The 23,684-nt window shown below is 39.1% G+C and overlaps 1 protein-coding gene across 3 annotated transcripts in view; it reads right to left on the bottom strand.

Annotated features, from left to right (window-relative positions):
- The window catches only part of MAGI3 (membrane associated guanylate kinase, WW and PDZ domain containing 3), a 248,229-nt gene that overhangs the window by 60,508 nt on the left and 164,037 nt on the right, over window positions 1-23,684 (bottom strand). For all 3 annotated transcript variants that reach the window (XM_045478688.1, XM_045478689.1, XM_045478690.1), the window contains exons 4-6: window positions 18,145-18,354; window positions 11,732-11,906; window positions 8,027-8,106 (exon numbers count right to left, since the gene is read on the bottom strand). In XM_045478688.1, coding sequence (XP_045334644.1) covers window positions 8,027-8,106; window positions 11,732-11,906; window positions 18,145-18,354 — 465 coding nt within the window. The remainder of the gene's footprint in view (window positions 1-8,026; window positions 8,107-11,731; window positions 11,907-18,144; window positions 18,355-23,684) is intronic.

Genomic DNA, 23,684 nt, shown 5'->3' with positions numbered 1-23,684 from the left:
TTAAGAAAGATATAATTAGGAGGACCATATAATGTATTGTCCACTTTTGAGAGTAAAAGGGGACACTATTATTATCATTAATTATTCTGGAATAATTAAAAGGAATAATTAAAAAGGAATAAGTGGAGTTATTAGTTCCTGGGCTGACCAAGACATATTGTCGGTCTTAATGTAAAGAGCATCAGGGGGCGAGACTCATTCAATTTTCCAAATTTCCATAGAAGGGGGAAAGAAAGGGAGAAACGTTTCCAGTGTCTCTGAGCCCCTTTACTTTCTTCTCCAAGGAAGAAAGACTGTCTTATCTGACTGATGAGTTTCAGAGAATGGATTCAGTATGCTTGGCTCAGGACTTGAGTTCCCTGGCTGTTTTGCATGTCAGCCTGCCTGCAGAGGGTGCAGTCCGGTCCGATTTGCCATGCCTGCCCTAGGGGAAGAGGCCCCAGCTGTACAGAAGACAAAGACTGAGGGCTGAAGGCTGCCTCCTGCAGGGGTAAAACACCAGTAAGCCCATACAGATGCAGAGCTAAAGTCAGGTTCACTCATCAGCTAGCATTTTAACCCATCTGATTCCTTGGTCTTATTTCAGCATTGACTCCAACCTAGTGAATGAAGACAGACTTCCTATTTATGTCTTGCACCCAGAACTTCATAGAGATTAAAAAATATTTTCAAGGAGACCAAAATAATCTGGAAGACAGAGTAACTTCTTTCCTTCCTTTCCTCCTCTCCTCCTTCCAAACATGGAAGTCCCTACTGAAGGGATATACAAATGAAGAAGACAAAAATCACTGCTCTTATAGAATGTATGTATCTAGTTATACTGCAATGGAATACGTGCTACAATGGAAAGGTGCATATGGTACTGTTGAGCACAGAGAAGAGAACACCTAATTCTGACCTGCAGAGAATGACAAGAGGAGGCTACGACGAAATTATACTTTAGAACTGAGCTTGGAAGGATCAGTAGATATGAGCCAGGTGAACACAGGGAGCAAGTCTTGTTCCTGACCAAAGAGATGGACATGTGGCAAAGGCAAAGACAACAACTATGTCATATTTATGACATGAAATTACTTTGGAAAAAACAAAAACACTTTGAAAAAAGAAATGCAGAATATGGTTCAACTGTAAAAAATCTTTAATATTTTCACCAAAGAGTTTAGGTTTTATTCTGTGGCTGTAAGAGCCATTATAGGTTTCTGAGGAGGGGACAGGTATAAGGCAGTTGTATTTTAGAAGAATTTGTAGCCCATGTAGCCAAAGGTTTTTGATCATGTAGCCTTATCAGCCAAACATGTCGAATGTACTTCCAAGATGTGTTTATTCATAAATATATATGTACTGCTCTAATATGTACATAATAAAGGGGCGCCTGGGTGGCTCAGTTGGTTAAGCGTCCAACTTCAGCACAGGTCATGATCTCACAGTTCATGGGTTCGAAACCCCGCATTGGGCTCTGTGCTGAGAGCTCGGAACCTGGAGCCTGCTTCAGATTCTGTGTCTCCTTCTCTCTCTGCCCCTCCCCTGCTCACACTCTCTTTCTCTCTCAAAAATAAATAAATATTTTTAAAAAAATCTTTAAAAGATATGTACATAATAAAGCATACAAAAAACAAATTTAAAAAGGAGATGAAGACTAAATAAATAATCATTGTGATTTTATCTCCATGTGGCTTAAAAAAGCTCACATATGAAGTATATGAAGTATCAGCTCTGTTTACTTACTGGTCACTTGGGCTTGCATATTGGTATTATCTTCAATAGGCAGTATCTATGCGAAATCCTTAAGTCACATTTCAATTTTTATGAATTAAAAACTATATAACCTAGCTTACGTATCCACTTAACTGGGCACAAGTAACGTGTAAAACTTCACAGTGCCCTGACAACTTCTGCTATGTCCATTTTTCCCTCAAGACACTCTGGGTACTGTATGTAATAATCTACAGACAGAATGAGAAAGAATGCATTGCCAGTCTGTGTATAAAATAGTAGAGAAACTTATTTTTCCCCCCAGTAGGCGCATAATGAAAAATAAGCTCTAACATTGTCCTCTTGTAGACCAATAGACAATCTGAGCATCACCATTTTGGAGAGCACTCGCGTTAACGATATATTGGAGGGGGAGATATAACTGGAGAAAAAGACCAAGAGTAATCCAAGTTTGTGGTGACTGGAAGGATGAAGGTATAAAATCAAAGAAAACATAGAAAAAGCATACGGATAGACAGCTATGTAAAAAAACCAACAGAGCAAAATGTTCATGGTAATATCTCAGTGATGGGTAAATTACTGTAAAATTCTTTCCGTTTTTCTATACAGTGGAAAAATTTCATAATAATGTATTGGCAAAATATTGAACAAAGAAAGAGGAGCAGGGATTGGAAACAATATAGGGAATACAGCAAGAGGTGAGGAAGAAGCAAATAGAACTCTGAACCTCTGGCCCAGATGATTATGAGCACGGTGCCTGTGACAGAAAGAGGGATGGGGTGACTTTAGGAGAAAGATGTTCAGTTAAGTTTTAAATATGTGTATTAGAGGGGTGCCTGGGTGACTCAGTTGGTTAAGCGTCCCACTTCGGCTCAGGTCATGATCTCACGGTTCGTGGGTTTGAGCCCTGCATTGGGCTCTGTGATGACAGCTCAGAGCCGGGAGCCTGTTTCAGATTCTGTGTCTCCCTCTCTCTCTGCCCTTACCCCACTCGCGCTCTGTCTCCCTCTGTCTCAAAAATAAACATTAAAAAAAATTTTTTTTAAATATGTTATTAGAAGTGCTACTTAAGGGGCGCTTGGGTGGCGCAGTCGGTTAAGCGTCCGACTTCAGCCAGGTCACGATCTCGCGGTCCGTGAGTTCGAGCCCCGCGTCAGGCTCTGGGCTTATGGCTCAGAGCCTGGAGCCTGTTTCCGATTCTGTGTCTCCCTCTCTCTCTGCCCCTCCCCCGTTCATGCTCTGTCTCTCTCTGTCCCAAAAATAAATAAACGTTGAAAAAAAAAAAAAAAGAAGTGCTACTTAAGCAATTTTAAAAAAAAGTCTCAAATGCAGTAGGAAATACAGAAACAGAAGTCAAAACAGGACAATACTAGAGAGTCAATAAGGGGGCCAGCCAGCTATAGAAAATTAATGGCTAAATCTATGAAAAGAAATACATCGTACAAGGGAAAAGAGAAAAAGGCATAGAACTGCGCTGCAACAATCAGTGGGCAGGAAAAGGAAACGGAGACGAGCAATAGAGACATGCCCAAGAAGACTAAATACTGCATTTACGAGCTTTAAAAGGTAAAATTCTCTGGTATTATATATTCTAGTTTACCTTTACAGGAGATGATTTCACCATATGGAACTTACTGATGAAAGCCTTTAGACAAGGGAGGTATGTCATAAGAAATGATTTAGGGGTGCCTGGGTTGGCTCAGTTGGTTGAGCATCCGACTTCAGCTCAGGTCATGATCTCGCAGTTTGTGAGATTGAGCCCCATGCCAGGCTCTGTGCTGACAGAGCCTGCTTGGGATTCTCTTTCTCTCCCTCTCTCTGTCCCTCCCCAGCTCATGTGCTTGCACCCGCTGTCTCGAGCTCTCTCTCTCAAACATTACAAAAATGAATAAAACAAATAATTTACATACAACAAAATACAGAGATCTTAAATGCTCAATTATAAGAGAGTTTTGGCAACTGCCATATGCCTTCCTAACTACTGCCCCAAACGAGGTGGAGAATATATTCATTACTCCAGAGAATTATTTCAATTCACCCACTTCCCGGTTCCCCACCTCATTTTCCAACTTCTTGCAGCAAAGATGAGTCTGCCTGTTCTCAGACTTTAATTAATGGATAATTGAGTACCCGTTCTTTTGTTCTGGCTTATTCTATTCAACGTTTCTGAGATTCATCCATGTTGTTGAGTGTTATCAACAGTTTTTTCTTTTTATTGATGAGTAGTATTTCACTGCATGAATATACCAAAAATTGTTTATCCATTCTTCTGTTGATGGATATTTGGGATGTTTCCAGGTCTGTGTTATTATGAATAAGGCTGTCGTGATCATTCAGGTGGAGTCTTTTTGGGAACATATGTTTTCATTTCTCTTGAGACAATGCCCTATGGGCAACTGCCAAAAGTTCTCCAAAGTGTTCACATAATTTTACATCTCTACCAACTAGTGAAAGTTCCAGGTGCTCTACAATCTCACCAATCTTTGGTACCCTTCAGTGTATTGGGCTCTATCCCTTCCAGGGTGTGAATGGCCTCTCACTGTAGTGATGACTAATGATGATAAGCACCTTTTCATGTCCTTATTGTCTATTCTCTTGTCTTCTTTGGTCAAGTGTCCAAGTTCTTTGGCCATTTTAAAAAAACCTTATTGAGGTACAGTTTGCATATTATAAAATTAATCTGTTTTGAATATTCAATTCAATGAGTTTTAATAATTAACTGAGTTGTGAAACCATCACCATAATTCAGTTTAAGAAGATTTCCATCACCCCAGTAAGATCCCTCATGCTGGGGGTGCCTGGGTGGCTCAGTCGGTTAAGTATCTGACTCTTTATTTTGGCTCAGGTCACGATCTCACGGTTCATGAGATTGAGCCCCGTGTCAGGCTCTGTGCTGACAGTGTGGAGGCTGCTTGGGATTCTTTCTCTCTCCCTCTGCCCCTCCCCCGCTCACTCTCTCTCTCAAAATAAACATCTAAAAAGAGGGAAAAAAAAGATCCCTCATACTCTTAATCCCTTAATCTCTATTCCCATCCTCACTGCTGGGCAACCACCAGTAATCTACTTTCTGCCTCTATAGCTTTGCTTATTCCAGACATTTCATATAAATGGAATCATGCAGTAGTTGGTCTTTTGTATCTAGTTTCTGTCACCCAGAATAACATTTTGAGGTTTGCTCATGTTGTAGTATGTATATGATTTCATTCCTTTTTTATTGCCGTATAGTATTCTATCACATGATTACACCAGATTTTATCTATCCATTCATTGGCTGATGGACATGTGAATTGTTTCCTCTTATGGGCTTTTATGAATAATGCTTCTCTGAATATTTACAGGCAAGTCTTTGTGGGCATATGTTTTCATTCCTTTTGGGTAGGTACCTAGAAGTGGAATTGTGAGGAGATATGGTAAATTTATATTTAATATTTTAAGAAACTGCCAAACTGCTTTCCAAAGCAGTTGTACCATTTTACATCTGCCCAGCACCTTATAAGGGTTACATTTCTTCTCATCCTCACCAACGCTTGTTATTATCTGTTTTTTTCTGATTATAGTCATTCTAGTGGATAAAGTGGTATATCACTGTGGTTTTAATTTGCATCTCCCTAATGACTAATGATGTTAAGTATATTTTCTAGTGGTTATTGGACATTTGTGTATCTTCTTTGGTGAAATGCCTACTTAAACATTTTGCTCATTTTAAGGGTTCCTGGGTGGCTCAATTGGTTAAGCATTTGGACTTCGGCTGAGGTCCATGATTTCGTGGTTCGTGGGTTTGAGCCCCATGTCGGGCTCTGACAGCTCAGACCCTGGAGCCTGCTTTGGATTCTGTATCTCCTCTCTCTCTGCCCCTCCCCCATTTGTGCTCTATCAAAAAAAAAATTTTTTTTAAATAATTAAAAAAATAAGTATTTTGCTCATTTTAAATTTTGGGTTTTTGTCTTATTAATGCGTTATAACTGTTCTTTATAGATTCAGGATACAATTCCTTTGTCAGATACATATTGCAAAACCTGGGGCTTTGACTATTCATTTTCTTAATGGTGTCTTTTGATGAATAAAAATTTAAAATTTTTATTAAGTCCTATTTATCAAGTTTTACTTTTTTTCTTTTTTTAAGTAGGCACCATACCCAGCATGAAGCCCAACATAGGGCCTGAACTCATGACACTACGATCAAAACCTGAGTTGAGATCAAGAGCTGGACATTTAACTGACTGAGCCACCCATGTGTCCCTCAAGTTCTTCTTTTATGGCTCATGTTTTTTGTGGTCTGTGTAAGAAATCTTTGCTAATCCCAAAGTTATGAAAATATTCTCCTAAATTTTCCTCTAAAAGCTTCATGGTTCTAGCTTTTATGATTGGGTCTTTGATTCATCTGAAAGTAATTTTTGTGTATGGAGTCAGGTATAGTTGAAGTTCATTTTTCCTCATGAATATGCAGTTTTCCCAGCACCACTTGATAAAGATCCTCCTCTTATATTGAATTGATTGGCACCTGGGATGCAGTTTAAGTGATCACATATTGTACATCTATTTCTGGATGCTCTGCTGTGTTCCAATGGTCTGCTTGTCTATCCTGTGTCAATACCACACGGCCTTGATTATTGAGCTTTACACTAACTCTTCAAATCTGGTTGCCTACATCCCTTACCTCTGCCCTTTTTAAGACTATTTGGCTAACTGCGGCCTTGTATTTCTATATGTATTTTAGAACTGGCCTGTCAATTTCTTTAAGACAGACTTACAGGATTTTTATTGGGATTGTATGGAATCTAGATACCAATTTAGGGAAAATGAACATCATTAACAATACTGTGTCATTCAATCTATGAATACCGTATCTCCTTAATTATTTAAGTCTTCATTAAGTTCTTGCAGGGATGTTTTGTAGTTTTCAGTTTATCTCGTGCGTCTTTCAGTAGGTTTGTACATCTTTAGTAGATTTGCTCCAAGGTAATTTTTCTTTATATCATTGCAAACAATTTTAAAATAATCCCATTTTCCAATTGGTTGTTCCTAGAAAAACTTTTAATATTGCAATCATACTGAATGAAATGTGTAACTTTTTTTTTTTAATAGATTGGAGTTCAATCTATAGGAGGACTATCTGAACCTCATTCTTAGCCATTCATCTTTTCTTTAATGTTTATTTATTTTTGAAGGAGAGAGAGATAGAGCATGAGCAGGGGAGGGGCAGAGAGAAGAGAGAGACACAGAATCTGAAACAGGTTCCAGGCTCTGAGCTGTCAGCACAGAGCCTAACATGGGGCTCAAACCCATGGGGCTCGAACCCATAAGCCATGAGATCATGACCTCATGATGACCTCAGATGCTTAACTGACTGAGCCACCCAGGCACCCCATAGCCCTTTTTTTTTTAACCAAGGTAAATAATTTCTGATGCAGTGATACACAATGAATGCAAATTTTATTCATCCTCACTCTATATTCAAGAAGGGATAGCAAACAATTTTGGTTGGGGTAAATTCTATATCTATGTATAAGACTAGACTATTAGACACTGTGTAATACACATAAGACAGGCAAGCATTATTATCTAAGAATTCTTAGAGAAATCTTTCTACTAAGCAGTAAAAATTGTGTGTGGGCAGGAGTGGCAGGTTGGGGTACGTTAGAGACTTTCATTGAGTTGCTACTGACAGTCTAAATGAAAGATCAGCCGAGGCACGTGGGTGGCTCAGTCGGTTAAGCATCTGACTTCAGCTCAGGTTTCCTAAGTTCGAGCCCCACATCAGGCTCTGTGCTGACAGCTTGGAGACTGGAGCCTGCTGCTGATTCTGTGTCTCCCTCTCTCTGCCCCTCCCCTGCTCAGGCTCTCTCTCAAAAAAAAATAAACATTAAAAAAAAAAATTTAAAAAACTGAATGAAAGAGTAGCCATAAATAATAGCATATCTGTCCTAGTGGTACTAAATTAAATATATTTTTGAAGGTTCAACAGCCATGATGAAGCTACCCTGTGGTGGAGAATGTATCTAACTTATGAAAATACTTGTTTAGAAATTTTAAAATTTGTCTTTAAAACAAATGTAAAACAAAGGGCAATGTATTTTTATTAAGACTTTCAAAAAAGATTTCACTGTATAATCCTCAAAAAGAGAGAAATAAAGTCTCTCATAAAATTAGATGCAATGACATAATTATCAGGGTCAGCTGAGTACGATATCCACCCATTGGTTATGTGCTTCTGCACATTATGGTTTTTAGGGTTTTGGAAAAGTCACTAAGCAAGAAGAACAACGCGGGATTAAGAGGATAAGTACAGTATAAAAGATTTCTGAATCTCTACCTCCATCTTCACAGTCTTCAGGGGCTTTGGCTTTCTTACAAAGACGAGGATCCAACCAGGTGGTTGTCTTGGTATTGTGGCTGCAGAATAAAGATTTCAGTTAGAAACAGTAAAATAAAGAGGGAGAAAAGTATTTCAAAAGCAAAGATCAAAAGTGACTAATAGGTATGATGTTTGCACATTTATCTCTGCCAGGCTCTGTTTGTACACCTCGGATTCGATAATCCTACTTTCTCAGTCTGTTACTTTGAAATTGCCATAAAGGGAAGGTAATGCCAGAGGTACTAATTTGAGAAAGACGACTGTAGGAAGGGGTGAAATTCCAAGTACAGGCTAACAGATGCTTATTTAAGCAGTCAGAAATGTTTCAAAGGGTGGGGACATAGCCCCATCCTGTGCATTATCCAGTCGAAAAAGCTGCACTAAAACCCTTGTTTGGTGCTGGTTGAATTCCTCCCTCCCTCCCTTCAAAAAAATACCGTATTTCTTGAGTACCTGTGATGTGGGGGCATTGTGCTGAGAGCTGGGAAGATAGTGATGAACAGACAGATTCGCTGCCCTCGAAAGGGCTCTTTAAAATAAGAGGTTAGCAAAATTAAAAGTTTCCAAGCGTCCTTCTGCGACATGCAAGTAAAAATGATGGGTATAGTTAGTTAAACTCTACTCTACAAAACAAAGTTTTCATCGGTATGGATCATACGCTGAATAGAGAAAAGAAAGCAGGAACCAAAAGACTCCCCCCGTCTATCCCTCACACACATTCCTTTTTAGAAAGCAGGCCACAGACGCTTTCCAAGAGCAATGCCACCATTCAGCAGATACTAACTAATTCTAAACCCAAACCATCGCACTGCTGTGTAGACAAACAGTGTTATAGTTTAAACATCTGAAATAGGCGGATATTAAAGAAAGAAATAACTGGAGGAAATTATACGGGAAGACAACAAAATGTAAATTGAAGTTATTATCAAAGTAGTATGAGAATATCATTCCTTGATGTCTTTATAATGAGATAAACTCCCTAATCTGTATGTTAATTACTCTTAGGAAATTAAGCCCACGGTTTCAGGGAATTAATCATATCTTCTATGCCTTTCCTAACTCCTGAGCTAACCAGGGCTGTGTGCAACCCCTTCTTACACATTGCCAGGTATGATACCAGCTGGTAGACTGTGGTAGAAACACTTGGGTGTGCTGAATAATGGATAATCGAATCAGAGAAACTGGGGTTGTTTCTAGAAAGACTGTGTTACCCATTCTGTCAAAGAGATAATTTCTCCACACTCAAGTCAAATAGATTTTAGCAACATGAAAAGGATCAGGACTCCAAAGAGGCTTAGCAGCATGTAGATTGTTAGGGAAAAAAAAATCATGCATGTATCTTGCTAGACCAAATTCACAACTGTTACTTGAGAAAAGCTTAACACTTTGGTTCCAAGGACCCCAAATGTTTATTACTAAGTTAGCAAATGTAGGCAATCTCCTAGGACTTTACCCAGTATTTCCCAAGGTGAAGAAATGCCTGTAGGAGCTATCCCTAAAACATGACAGCTAAAAGCTACAGACCCAGATTAATATTCTTTTCTTACAGATGCATGATTTAATAGCAGCAGTAAGATCAAATACATTAGCTATAGCAAACAAAAGAGCTTTGTGTAGCAGCAAATATTTGGCTATCTTGCAGTTATGAGCCCTTTATCAGATATGTGGTTTGCAAATATTTTCTCGTATCTTGCAGGTTGCTTTTTCACTTGTTGATTGCTTCCCTTTGCTGCATAGTTTTTAAGTTTGATGAAGTCCCATTCGTCTACTTCTGCTTTTGTTGTCTGCAGTTTTTGTGTCATATCCAAGAGGTCCTTGCCAAAGTCAATGCCATGAAACCTTGCCCCTGTGTCTTCTAGGAGTTTTATAGTTTCAGGTCTTATACTTAGGTCTTTAATGTATTTTAATAATATTCAACCATAAAGGCATTTCTTTTATAAATTCTCTCCCCTCTCTGTAATCTACTACTTTATCCCCATTTGCAGGATAAAGGACTGTCAGATTCAAGGTCTCATACGCTGCTTCTAAAGATACTCTAGCCTCTTCTAATGACTCTACAACTTACTTGGGGATTTATTTCTAAAATCATAATGAAAGTCCAAAGTTTAAATTACCCTTGAAAAACCCCTTAAATTATTCACAGAGAAGAATATACCTGATTTTTTCTGTTCCGCATAATCCTTGTCATTAATGTTTATGTAAGTGTATAATGTAAGTAATAATGTACCATATATGGTAAAAACAATACAGTACACACAAAATCTACATGTTTTAAATACTAAAATCTCCTTGGTAAAGCAAGATGCTCACTCTATGGGAAGGATGTGGAATTTGGGACCAAATGAAGAAACAGATTCAAGTCTCCCACTCCTAATTCATTTTTAAGTACATGTTCCTTGACTGCAGTATCCAGCCCTCAATATTTTAACTGTTACTTAACTGTTATACTCTGTAACTTCACTGCATTCATATTCTACCTCTGGGCAAATTATTTTAAAGATGAGAATGACAGCTGCGTTAGAACATAAAAATGCTTCACAATGAAACTTCCAAAAAATCATTTATTCATACTGATGATATAAAAATCATTTATTATAGTATTCTCTGGTCTAAACCATATAAAATTTTAGGTTGATCAAATACATGTGGTTCTATATCTCTATAAATATATTTTATATTAATAGTGCTTTCTCATAAATTAGGTTTTATCAATTTATATTGTACCAATTAGTCTGAGGATCAGTGATGGTTCCCTCCTATATTATTCAACTACACTGCTTGAATGCATGTAGAACTGAAAATATTAAGCTCAGATAATAAATATGTCCTCCCTCCAGATGATGGTAATTCTTGAAATGCTCATTAAGTTAGCCAATCTACCAAAAGTTTAAAAAAACAGCCAGGCAAAATACTCTTCATTCCTACATTTTTCATTATTCGTGACAAACCTGTTTTTAATCCTCTTGTGTTTTTTTTTTTGTTTGTTTTTTTTGTTTTTAAATTTTTTTTTCAACGTTTATTCATTTTTGGGACAGAGAGAGACAGAGCATGAACGGGGGAGGGGCAGAGAGAGAGGGAGACACAGAATCGGAAACAGGCTCCAGGCTCTGAGCCATCAGCCCAGAGCCCGACGCGGGGCTCGAACTCACGGACCGCGAGATCGTGACCTGGCTGAAGTCGGACGCTTAACTGACTGCGCCACCCAGGCGCCCCTTAATCCTCTTGTTTTTAAAAAACCAGAAGTCAAGTACACTATTCCTTTATCCAAGTCAAATAAAAATGAAATATCATCCTGGGAAATCATCAGATTCAGGATCAACGGTTACTTGTATGAAAAAAATATATATATTTTTAATGTTTATTTATTTTTGAGAGAGACAGAGCAGAAGTTGGGAGGGGCAGACAGAGAAGGAGACACAGAATCTGAAGCAGGCTCCAGGCTCCAAGCTGTCAGCACAGAGCCCAATAGGGGGCCTGAACTCACAAACCGGGAGATCATGATCTAAGCTGAAGTCAGATGCTCAACTGGTTGAACCACCCAGGCGCCCCAATCTTTTTAAAGAAATATAAAAGAAATGGAAGCCTTTGAAATGAGAATTTAAAAATGTTAAGACAAGCCTCACAGTGACGGGCGTGTTAGAAGAGATACAGACATTTGCTTACTCAATGAAGTAGATCATCCCCGTGTCGGTGTAGGCCATTTCCCAGTTTTTGGGCAGTGGTTCCAGGTTCTCATCTCTCATCATATAATTTCTGAAGTCCATGGAGCTATTTGTTTGGTTATAACTCGGGACAGTCTTCATCCAATCAGAGGACTCAGAATGCCTCTCTCTGTTTTCTGCCATTCAAAACAGAACAGTGTGCAAAGTAGGTAAAGTTACATTCTCTTCAGACAGCTCTCTGCACTTCTAACAAAATGCCAAACATTCACTGCAAATTTCCTCGTATAATATGTCCACGTTCGGCTGTAAAATTTTTGAAGTGACAAACATACTAAATTTTTTTCATTTGCTAAGTGACATTAACCCAGGATAGCATCTCTGATGTCGTCTGGGAAAGAAGCAAAAAATAACACTGGAATCAATTCAGTACATAGTGAATACATATCTGTCACAGTACTACCAGCGACAGCAGCTGCAGTGGCTCTTACGCTGTCCTTTTATAATTCCAGGCTCTAGTTTAACTCATAATCTTCACAGCAACCCTGTTTATTATTTACTAATTCTAATAATTTATCAATATAATATTAATTATATTTATTATACTATTTATCCCTCCTATTCTGTTTTACAGATTATAGATGAGGACACTAAGGCACAGTGAGGTTTCAGTCAAGGTCAAGCAGCTAATGATAGCAAAGTTGGGTTTCACAGCAATAGCACTGCTAGGAATCTACCCAAGGGATACAGGAGTGCTGATGCATAGGGGCACTTGAACCCCAATGTTTATAGCAGCACTCTCAACAATAGCCAAATTATAGAAAGAGCCTAAATGTCCATCAACTGATGAATGGGGAAAGAAATTGTGGTTATTGTGTATTGTGTATATACACAATGAAGTACTACGTGGTAATGAGAAAGAATGAAATATGGCCTTTTGTAGCGACGTGGATGGAACTGGAGAGTATTATGCTAAGTGAAATAAGCCATACAGAGAAAGACAGGTACCATGTTTTCACTCTTAGGTAGATCCTGAGAAACTTAACAGAAACCCATGGGGGAGGGGAAGGAAAAAAAAAAGAGGTTAGAGTGGGAGAGAGCCAAAGCATAAGAGACTCTTAAAAACTGAGAACAAACTGAGGGTTGATGGGGGGTGGGAGGGAGGGAAGGGTGGGTGATGGGTATTGAGGAGGGCACCTTTTGGGATGAGCGCTGGGTGTTGCATGAAAACCAATTTGACAATAAATTTCATATATTGAAAAAAAAAAAAGAAGAGTATTTGACAAACTGCAAAAACAAAAACAAAAACAAAGTTGGGTTTCAAATCTAAGTGGTTCACGCTCTTAACAGCTATACCAATCTGTCTCATACACATTTAACACAGGTCTTTAAAATAATACTAGTTTTTTTTTTAATTACACTCAACAGACTTCCTATTGCTAAATGTAATTCTGTTGGTAATATTAAAGTCCTTTTAGAGTCCCAGAGTCCATAACGTAAGTAAGAATAAAATTTGGTTACTGTCTAGGGAATTCACAATTCATGCACTTAAACCTCATTTTTAGACTTATGAGATAACAACTCCAAACTGCAGGCAATGCCTTGGAATCAAGAATCTTAGAAGAGCCTTTAGGTATCATTACATATAGTACTTCTACTCCAACTGTCCTTTATCCAAACGAGTTCTATAATCCATTAATACTACCTACCACCTTTCACTGTCCCTCGTCGTATCTTCATTACCCTACTCATGTAACTGAAATTCCATGATCAAGCATGATAATCGCTCCCTTGCAAACAAACACTACTGATTCCTTTGCCTCAACCTTACTTCATCATACATGCCCAGCTGAACAATAATAACTCTGCTTAAATCTTTCCCCCTGCTCTACAGCAGCACATGTAGCTGAATACAGGCAACACTAACTAGTTCACTTTTGATTTATGACCACTAAGCTCAAGAGGGCATTTAACGATGTATGATAATCACAGGAAATTTTAGTCCATTCACTCTGCCACTCTCCCAGATAACCATTTCATACCTTCCTTCTCCTTAAATCTACCATTACTTCTCCCTTATCCCTAATCTCATTTGGATGACTTTGTTTCCTGCACACAGCTAAATCCAATGATCAATTCTCAGTGACCATCTTATGTGAGCTATCAGTGGCATCTGAGAGTTTATCATTCTCTTTCCCTGGCTTCCAGGACACTCTACCCTCCTGGTGTGCTTTCTATCTCACTGGCTTTTCTCAGTCTCCCCAAGCTCCATGTATTAGAGGCCTTCTCAGGGTTCAGTCTTTGGACCTTTTCTCTTCTCTTTCTATACTTACTCTCTTGTGGATCTCATTCAGTGTCATTACTCTGCAATGACAGCTCTACATGCCATATGCTGATGATGTCCACATATGCATCTTCAGACCAGCCATACACCTTTAAATCCAAGCTCAAACATGACATTTCCATCTGGATGTCTAGTGAGCATCTCAAGCTCAAATACCCCAGTGTGAGCCCCTAACACCCTTTGCCAACCCAAACTGACTCCTCTTTAAATCCACCTCATCTCAATAAATGCAACTCCATTCTTCCAGATATTCAATCTAAAACCCATGAAATGGTCTTTGTTCTCTTGGGCCTCATATCCAGTCTGTCGGCAAATGTTACTCATTTGTAAGTGGCTCAGGCCACTTCCTACCTGTCACGCTTTAATCAGGTCCAAACCAATATTTCTCACTTGAATTACAACCTCTTAACTAGCATCGCTGTTCATGCCCATGCCCTCCTACTGCCTGTTTTCTTTAATTTAATTTAATTCTATTTTATTTCATTTCTTTAGAGGGTGAGAGCAGGGGAGGGGCAGAGGGAGTGGGAGAGAGTGAATCCCAAGCAGGCTCCCTGCTCAGTGTGGAGTCTGACGCAGGGCTCGCTCTTACAACCGTGAGATCATGACCTGGGCCAAAATCGAAAGTCAGACACTTAAGCAACTGAGCCACCCAGACGCATCATCCTACTGCCTATTTTCAATGTGAAGCAAGAATGAGTTTATTAAAATCTGTTTTATCCAGTTATGCTTCTACTCAAATCCCTAAGTGGTTTCTCATCTCAAAATAAAAAGCAAATTCTCTTTTTAAAAAAGCCAAATTCTTCCAACGACCTATAAGATCGTATGTAATACACGTTTCCACATCCCCCAACCGTTATCTGACTGACTTCACTGATTATTTTATTCCCTTCCATCACTCTCATCCAACACATATAATGCACTGTCCACACTGTATCCAACTATATTGGTCTTCTTGCCTTTGTCAGAATATTCCAGGTATACTCCCACCTCAGGGCATTTGTATTAAGAATTCCCTCTGGCTGGGATGTTTTTCTCCCAGATATTTTGAGCTTACACCCCCACTTCTTTCAAAGTCCTCTTCTCAGTGAGATCTTTTCTGCCGCTCTATTTAAAACCACAAACTTTGGTCACCACTATCTTTTATCCTTTTCCCCCTCTGCTTTTTCTCTTTAGCACTCTCTAATATATGCTATTCATCTATGTTGGATAATTCTGTCTCTTCCCACTAGAAGGCAAAGTTCATAAAGACAGGGGCTTTTGTCTGTTTTGTTCGGTATTTTATTTCTAGCTGTTAGAAAAATGCCTAGCACTTAGCCTAGCAGGTGCTCAATAAATATCTGTTGAATGCATAGTTTTAATAAAACACAGGATTCATTCTCCAGGCAAAAAAAAGTGACAGAAATTAAAACTCACTCAATGTGGAAATCAATCTGAAAGAGAGTTACATTCCTGGGATATAAGTATTTTGCAGAAAAGCAAAAGCAAATATATGATCTCTAATACTTTTCTGATTATGGTTCAAAGTGACTGTGGAAAAGAGTTTGCTTAATAGCCAATGACTTGAAAATACTGTTCATATAGTAAACACCTTAGAAAAAAAAATGTTAGCATTATTACATAACATATGTCATCCTACATGGGTATATCAGCATTCTTACATTAATTCTTCAGCAATATATAAAATAATATACAACAGTGTTGGGGGGGGCGCCTAGGTGGCTCAGTCGGTTGAACGTCTGACTCTTGATTTCAGATCAGGTCAGGATCTCACGCGGTTCACAAGATCGAGCCCCATGTCGCGCTCTGCATTGACACTGCAGCGCCTGCTTGGGATTCTCTCCCTCTCTCTATGCCCCTTCCCCATTTGTGCTAAGTAAATAAATAAACTTTAAAATAAGTTAAACAAAATAATGTACATATTGGTATATACACAAATAAATCTTTACCTATTCTCTCCCTACTTACCTCCCCTCAGATTGTCAATTTTTTAAGGCAGGAGTTCTAGTTCCCAGTCGCAACACACAAATGCACATTTCCGCAACTTTCAGTAAGTGAACAACTACAGTTAGTATTGATTCAGAAAAGACCAAGGCTTTTTCGTCATGACTTGTATTGTTTTTTCATTAAAATATTCTGAATATTTTCTCTTACAAAGAAGTGTATAATCCAGGGGAAGTGTCCTATGGTATCCACATGCAAGTGCTAATATACAAACTGCCTCCCACTCTTGGATATACTCCCTTTATTTACTATTAAAAAAAAAATTTTTTTTAATGTCTATTTATGTTTGAAGGAGAGAGAGAGCATGAGTGGGGAGGGTTGGAGAGAGGGAGACACAGAATCCGAAGCAGGCTCCAGACTGAGCTGTCAGCACAGAGCCTGCTGCGGGGCTCGAACCCACAGACCATGAGATCATAACCTGAGCCGAAGTCAGACACTTAACTGACTGAGCCACCCAAGCGCCCCAAACATTACCATGATAAAGTTAGTAACATCTGGTTTAACAACTGGCTTCCATGACAAGCATAAAACGATGGAGGTTACAGACAGGCTTCTCTCTAGAGGAACTGCAGTGGTCACCAAAAGGCTCTTCATTAGAAGTAAAAACAGGGGGTGCCTGGGTGGCTGAGTCAGTTAAGTGTTCGACTTCGGCTCAGGTCACGATCTCATGATTTGTGAGTTCGAGCCCCTCATCGGGCTCTGTGCTGACAGCTCGGAGCCCAGAGCCTGCTTCGGATTCTGTCTCCTTCTCTCTCCGCCCCTCTGTGTCTCCTTCTCTCTCCGCCCCTCCCCAACTTGTGCTCTGTCTTTCTGTGTCTCTCAAAAAATAAATAAACGTAAAGGAGTAAAAACAGAACATTTCTCCCCCTCAAATTAAGAACACAGAAGTTCCTATATTGGGACAGGTTCATGGTCTCTAATCCCAGTCTCAAACATTTAAAAATGTTAACAGACTTAATTTTGTGGGAGAGCAAAGCTCCCCTTAGAGTATGAGGAGTTCCCTTAACATCCACTAAAGAATTAGACATGAATTCACCTAAACCTTTTTAGACCTATTTTCAGTCTCTACACCCAAATATACTGGGGTCATTAATGTCAAACATATTATGTGGCATAACTACGTGAGATGTTAGGACAATAAAACAGAACTCACACTCTGGAGGACACAAATGAATATATTAAGACAGTCAATACAATATATGCAGCAAATTTTAGTAGATGATGAGGAAAAACATCAGAAGCTCTGGGAAAATAATATGGTAATGGGTTCTGCAAATTTGGGGATGTGATCAAATTCATTCATTTACTGGGTATCAATAAAATACTTTTTTAGTTCCTACTTTGTGCCAGGCATGGTTTATGGTGCAAGGGATACAACAATGATGCATGCAAAACTTCCAGCCCTTATGAAGCTCATATTCTAGTGTTTTGAATAAAAATATTATAATAAATAGCACTAAAATTAGTTCTGCTGTAATTCTGTGGCTTCCCACTTCTACTCTCAATTAGCAGGGTAAGAATCTCCTAAGCAACCACATTAGTTAGGGGTGCTCAAAAGATTCTCCACCACTAAATTTCTGTTGGTTTTGCATTTAATGAAAAATAAGAGAGTCAGGTTTGCAAATTTTCTTTGGGTGATTAAGAATTTAAATTCAACATATTGCTAACAAATCTTTCAGGTAATTTTTACTGGCATGTTTCTGACCCCCTGCATTTTTAGTTGAAGGCTGAGCCTTAAAACTACATTTTGTTCTTATCCTATAAAGTAGGACTCACGCCAACAGGATTCCCATATCTTGGAGCCTCAAATATTTCGAGTCGCAGGGTAATGGCATATCATGTTATTAGTAATGACAGCTTATTATTGACTTATCCAAACTTCCACTTGGTACAACTCACTTCAGCCTATAAGATGGCTGCCAGATGGTTCCATACACAACCTTTTAGAAAAAAATTAGAATCGTATCACCTGCTCTACACAGACTTTCCGATAGATTTTACCACTTCTAATTCAGTGTCACGTTAAAGTCAATACGGAAGATCAGTTAGAAGTAACTCATCTATTTACAAACCGGCACTTCCGCTGCCATTAATAGCTTCCTTGTCCTCATCTTCTTCCTCTTCAGGAAGAGAGCTGTCCATTCTCTCCATCTTGCTGACAGATGTGGTTCGCTTTCTTTGGGATTCTGTGTCAAACTCATTATCAAAGAGGACCTGATCAACTGGATCTGGCTGGAAAGGGCTGGGTTCTGCTGGAGGTTTGGGAGTTCCATAGAAGTTTCCTGAAATGGACAAAGAAATAGCAGCTGAAAGAACTGATGTTGAATTGAGAGTCAGAACAATATGACCCAGCGTATGTCTCTGCCCTGATATCTCATACTGAGGCTTCTAATTGATCACCATTGGCCAAAAGGAAGCCAAAACACTTCTTCTTAGGAGTGGAGGAGGGAGAAAGAACAGAAAGAACTAATTTTTCAAGAGCCCTTTACCATGTATTTTCTAACATTATCTAACTTAAAGAAAAAAAAATTTTTAATGTTATTTTTGAGACAGTGAGAGAGAGAGAGAGAGAGAGAGAGAGAGAGAGCGAGCATGAGCAAAGGAGGGGCAGAGGAAGAGGGAGACATAGAATCTGAAACAGGCGCCAGGCTCTGAGCTGTCAGCACAGAACCTGACATGAGACCCGAACTCACGAACCACGAGATTTTGACCTGAGCCCAAGTCAGACACTTAACCGACTGAGCCACCCAGACACCCCTAACATTATCTAACTTTTTAATACTGTTTGTACTAAGGATAGGAAGTTGACTTCATGTACATAGTTTATTTATTCCTACAGGGCTGGCTTTGCATGGGATCTAAATTAGGGCCTCGTTTGTGAATTTAAATGCATCAATGCTCTTGTGTAAGACTAATTGGCATAAGAAGTGGGAGTAAAGGAAGAGAAAACTAACTCAAATAATTTTGTTCTGATGTGCAACATAATGAACTATTTTGGTAAAACGAGGAAATATGTGGGTAAAGGATAAAGCTGAGAACTAACCAGTGTGTGTTGAAATGTAGGCTGTTTATGTACAAGTAATTTTTAGGTTCTCTGAGCATCCTAATTATATTATTTTATTTGACAATTTATTGAACAGAGACATTATTAGCATAATTCAATATTGGCTTACTCTCAGGAAAGAAAGAAATACTTTAATATTCTAAGTCTTGAGGATCAGGAATTTTTGCAGTAAAAATAAATGTTCCAGAGTAGAATGAAAACAATTGAGTATCTTAATTTGTCATGCAATTCCCAGTAGGCGGGCAAATACAATGGAAAACCACTCAAAAGGTCTAGCTACATGAATAGTTTGTGGCTCCTGCTAGTTTTGACCTTTTATCAGCCACCATGCCAATGCTCTAGGAAGATAAATATGGTTAGGGAATAAAATACTCACTATATATATTTTAAAAATCACATCTTCTAATCAAATTCCTGGGCTCTTAAGCAGGCAATTATTTTTTTTTTTTTTAGTTTTTTAAAAATGTTTATTTATTATTGAGAGACAGAGAGAGACAAAGCATGAGCATGGGAGGGGCAGAGAGAGGGGGAGACACAGAATTCAAAGCAGGCTCCAGGCTCTGAGCTGTCAGCACAGAGCCCGATGCAGGACTCAAGCCCACAAACCACGAGATCGTGACCTGAGTTGAAGTTGGACACTTAACCAACTGAGCCAGCCAGGCGTTCTTTAAGCAGGCAATTATGACACTCATCACATAAAGTAAATGAATGGGGTATATAATGAATTATTTGTCCCAGATGAAAAAAGCATAGGTTGTTCAGCATAAAACTGAGGCAAATCTACAAATAAGTTCACCTTCAGTAGTGTGTGCCTTGAGGAGAAAGCATTAAGATAAATTCTTTGGAAATCTGACTTAGAGTGGTAATTGTCATTAAAATATTCAAGACAAAACAATGAAATCAAACCAAAACACTTATCAACTACCTCTTATCTCTCCCACTCAATAACTCCCTTGCTTCCAAATCCATTTTTGAAATGGTGTTATTCCTATCATGTAGATGGATGCAAAGATTCATATTAAAAGGCTCAGAGGAGGTCTCTGCAAACTTTCTGGGCCACGAGTAATAAAGCAAAGACTCAACGAAGAGGCCAGCTCATGCTTCTCTGGGGCAGAGGGCACAGAAACATCCCAAAGAGAAGTCTGGTGGAGGAGAAGGGGGATGCCCCAGGATTTCAATTTCTCCTGCACTGTGTCCCCCAATCACGCTGCCCAGGAATTTGGACATGCCGTGGCAAAAATCAAAAGTCCACTTCTCTAAGGACGGTAGTTGTAGTAAAAATGCTAGACACACATGTTACTGTGTAGACTTAGTAATTACTACCCCACTCAAGGAAGTTTAACTGTCTTCCTGGGTGAAATCAGACAAATTTGCAATATTGAGATTGCTACCCATGATCATGAAGATTTTAGGACTTCATAATAAATTCTGGCAGTTTCCTTATTTAAACATGATTATTGGACTTAGATTAAAAAAGAAAACTAGCGTTGCTCATAAGGAAATTAGATCTATTTTTCTTGAGTGGTTGGTAAATAGCAAGATTTCAGATACAGCAAGGCGTAAAAATGACACGGTTTGTGAATGCTACTATAGTTATTATCAGAGAAAGGTTTTCAGCTTTTTGAAGCTGTTTTGGAAGGTTTCCGCCCCCCGTCTTTTTTCTTTTCTGAAGGTTTTTAAAAATTTTTCAAATGGAATTATCAACTATTAAATATTTTAAATACACACAAAAACACAGACAAGTGTATTAGAAGCATCCTTATTTATTTAACTTTCCTTTCAGGTCTCCCTTTTATCCCTCTTTAAGGACTTGCATATATGGTCACATATTCAATTAAAGCCCTAACTTCCTGTCTCAGTCCTTCCCGTGCTCTCCTTGAGCTGTCCTGAAGTTGGTATGTGTTATTCCCCTGCGCACTATGTACAACTAGGATGCATGTACATGCACACATAATATATAGATACCAGTTTCTGTAAAAGCTTCATAAAGGTTTTTATCACATTTCATATCTTTTTAAAAATAAATGGTATACTGTATGTATTCTTTTGCATCTTTCTTTTTATACAATTATATTTCTAGGACTTATTCCTGTTCATACATGTAGATTCAAGTCTATTTAACTGCTGTATAATAGTCCATTTTCATGAAAAATTAAAGCGCATCTCATTAACTCCCCTACTCAAACACAGTTGTTTCCATTCTCTCACTGTTTCAAATTAATGCTGTAAAGACCATTCCGGCATGTGACTACATACGCACAGAGGTAAGGATTTCTCTAGTGTAGGCATCTAAAGAGGGAACTGCTGGGTTCAGAGTTAAGTGCATCTTCAAATTTACCAGCTATTACCAAGATGCTCCCCAAAAGGGGATTATATCACTTTATACTCTTGCCAGCAGTATATGGGAGTTTCCACTTCCCACAATTATCAGACTTTAAGATTTTTGTCAATCTCATGGGTGTGAAATGGAGCATTTCAATTTGCATTTCCTTTGAATTCAGCACACAGCAATTAATAATATGTAATATGCCACACTGCCAGATCCCATGTTGTTATACTTAACAGAGGAAAATAAAGGAGAATGTCTTTGTGATGTAAGGGCGGAGAAGGACTTCTTTTTTTTTTTCATGTTTCTTTATTTTGAGAGAGAGAGTGCACGTGTGAGCAAGCACGGGGGAGGGGCAGAGACAGGGAAAGAGAGGGAGAATCCCAAGCAGGCTCTGTGCCGTCCGCACAGAAGCTGATACAGAGCTCGGTCTCATGATCATGACCTGAGCCAAGATCGAAAGAGTTGGAAGCTCAACTGACTGAGTCACCCAGGCGTCCCCAGAGAAGGACTTCTTAAAACTTCTAAAGCACAAATCCTGAGAAACAGTGATAAATCTCATACATAAAAATTAAGGATTTCTGGAAGACTGGGTGGCACAGTGAGTTAAGCATCCGACTCTTGATTTCAGTTCAGCTCACAATCTCACGGTTCTTGGGTCTGAGCCCCACAATAGGCTCTGCGCTATCAGCAGGGAGCCTGCTTGGGATTCTCTCTCCTTCTGCACCTCTTCCATTCTCTAAAACTAAATAAACATTAAAAAAAAAAAAAAAATTAGGGGCGCCTGGGTGGCTCAGTCGGTTAAGCGTCCGACTTTGGCTCAGGTCATGATCTCGCGGTCCGTGAGTTCAAGCCCCGCGTCGGACTCTGTGCTGACCGCTCAGAGCCTGGAGCCTGTTTCAGATTCTGTATCTCCCTCTCCCTCTGACCCTCCCCCGTTCATGCTCTGTCTCTCTCTGTCTCAAAAATAAATAAACGTTAAAAAAATTAATAAAAAAAAGTTAAGGATTTCTGTTTAATGAAGCAACACAGGACAAGCTTATCAGGTGCCAGAACGGGAGAAAACCTCTATAACCAATAAGGAATTAATTTCTAAATAAATATCTAAATATCTAAGAAGTGTCTGCAAACGCAGATCCCACTTGAAAAAAACAAATGAAAAGGCAATTACTAACAGGCATATGAAGAGATGCTCAAACTCTCTGACTACCAGAGAAACTTGAATTTAAAGGAGATAGCACTTCCACAACCATCAGACTGGCAAAGTTCTAAAGCCGGATGGTGAGGAAGTGGAGTCCTTACTGATGCTGCTGCAGGAACCGACCGGCGATGCAGGGGCAGAGCTACCTCAACCCCTTTACCAGAGCGAGTACAAACAGCCCTTAAAACCCCACAGTTCTGCCCCTGGGTACGTATGCCACAGACACACTCACACAGGTCTAGGAGAAAAGGGTGTCACAGCTTTATCCGTGGTGGCGGGGGAGATTGGAAGCAATCTGGAAGTCAATCACTGGGAGAGGGGTTAAGTAAAATGCCGTGGATTCACAACCTGGAGTACTGTGCGGTGGTGAAGACAGCAATGAATTACATGTAAATACAGTATAGCAACATGGGTGAACCCAGAAGACATAGAAACAACTGAAAACCGTTAAAAACTGAATGAGATCTAGAATAATAAAGAGTAAATGCATGCAAATAATAAATGCATGCACACGAGGTGCACAATACACATTTTGGAAGAATGCATACAAACAAAAGCATACATATTAAACACATCAGTCTGGTTGCCACTAAGAGGGAGGTGAATGAGAACAGGCTATTTGCATAAAAATATAAAACGGCAGTGGTCACTTCCTCTCAGAAGCCTTCACAGGCCACCTTATCTTTGATATTCTTACTATTTTCTTTAAATCTCTTGTTTTCTGGGGTGCCTGGGTGGCTCAGTCGGTTAAGCGGCCGACTTCGGCTCAGGTCATGATCTCGTGGTCCGTGAGTTCGAGCCCCACGTCGGGATCTGTGCTGACAGCTCAGAGCCTGGAGCCTGTTTCAGATTCTGTGTCTCCCTCTCTCTGACCCTCCCCTGTTCATGCTCTGTCTCTCCCTGTCTCAAAAATAAATAAAACGTTAGAAAAAAAAAATTTTTTTTAAATCTCTTGTTTTTGTTTCCTTCATAACATCTCCTTCTGATGTTTGATTTTGTTTGTTTTACTAACTTCGTATTT

Source organism: Leopardus geoffroyi, chromosome C1 (genome assembly GCF_018350155.1).
Source record: "Leopardus geoffroyi isolate Oge1 chromosome C1, O.geoffroyi_Oge1_pat1.0, whole genome shotgun sequence".
Lineage (NCBI taxonomy): Eukaryota > Metazoa > Chordata > Mammalia > Carnivora > Felidae > Leopardus > Leopardus geoffroyi.
The sequence above is the reverse complement of the archived record's forward strand: the minus strand, read 5'-3'. Positions and strand labels throughout refer to the sequence as shown.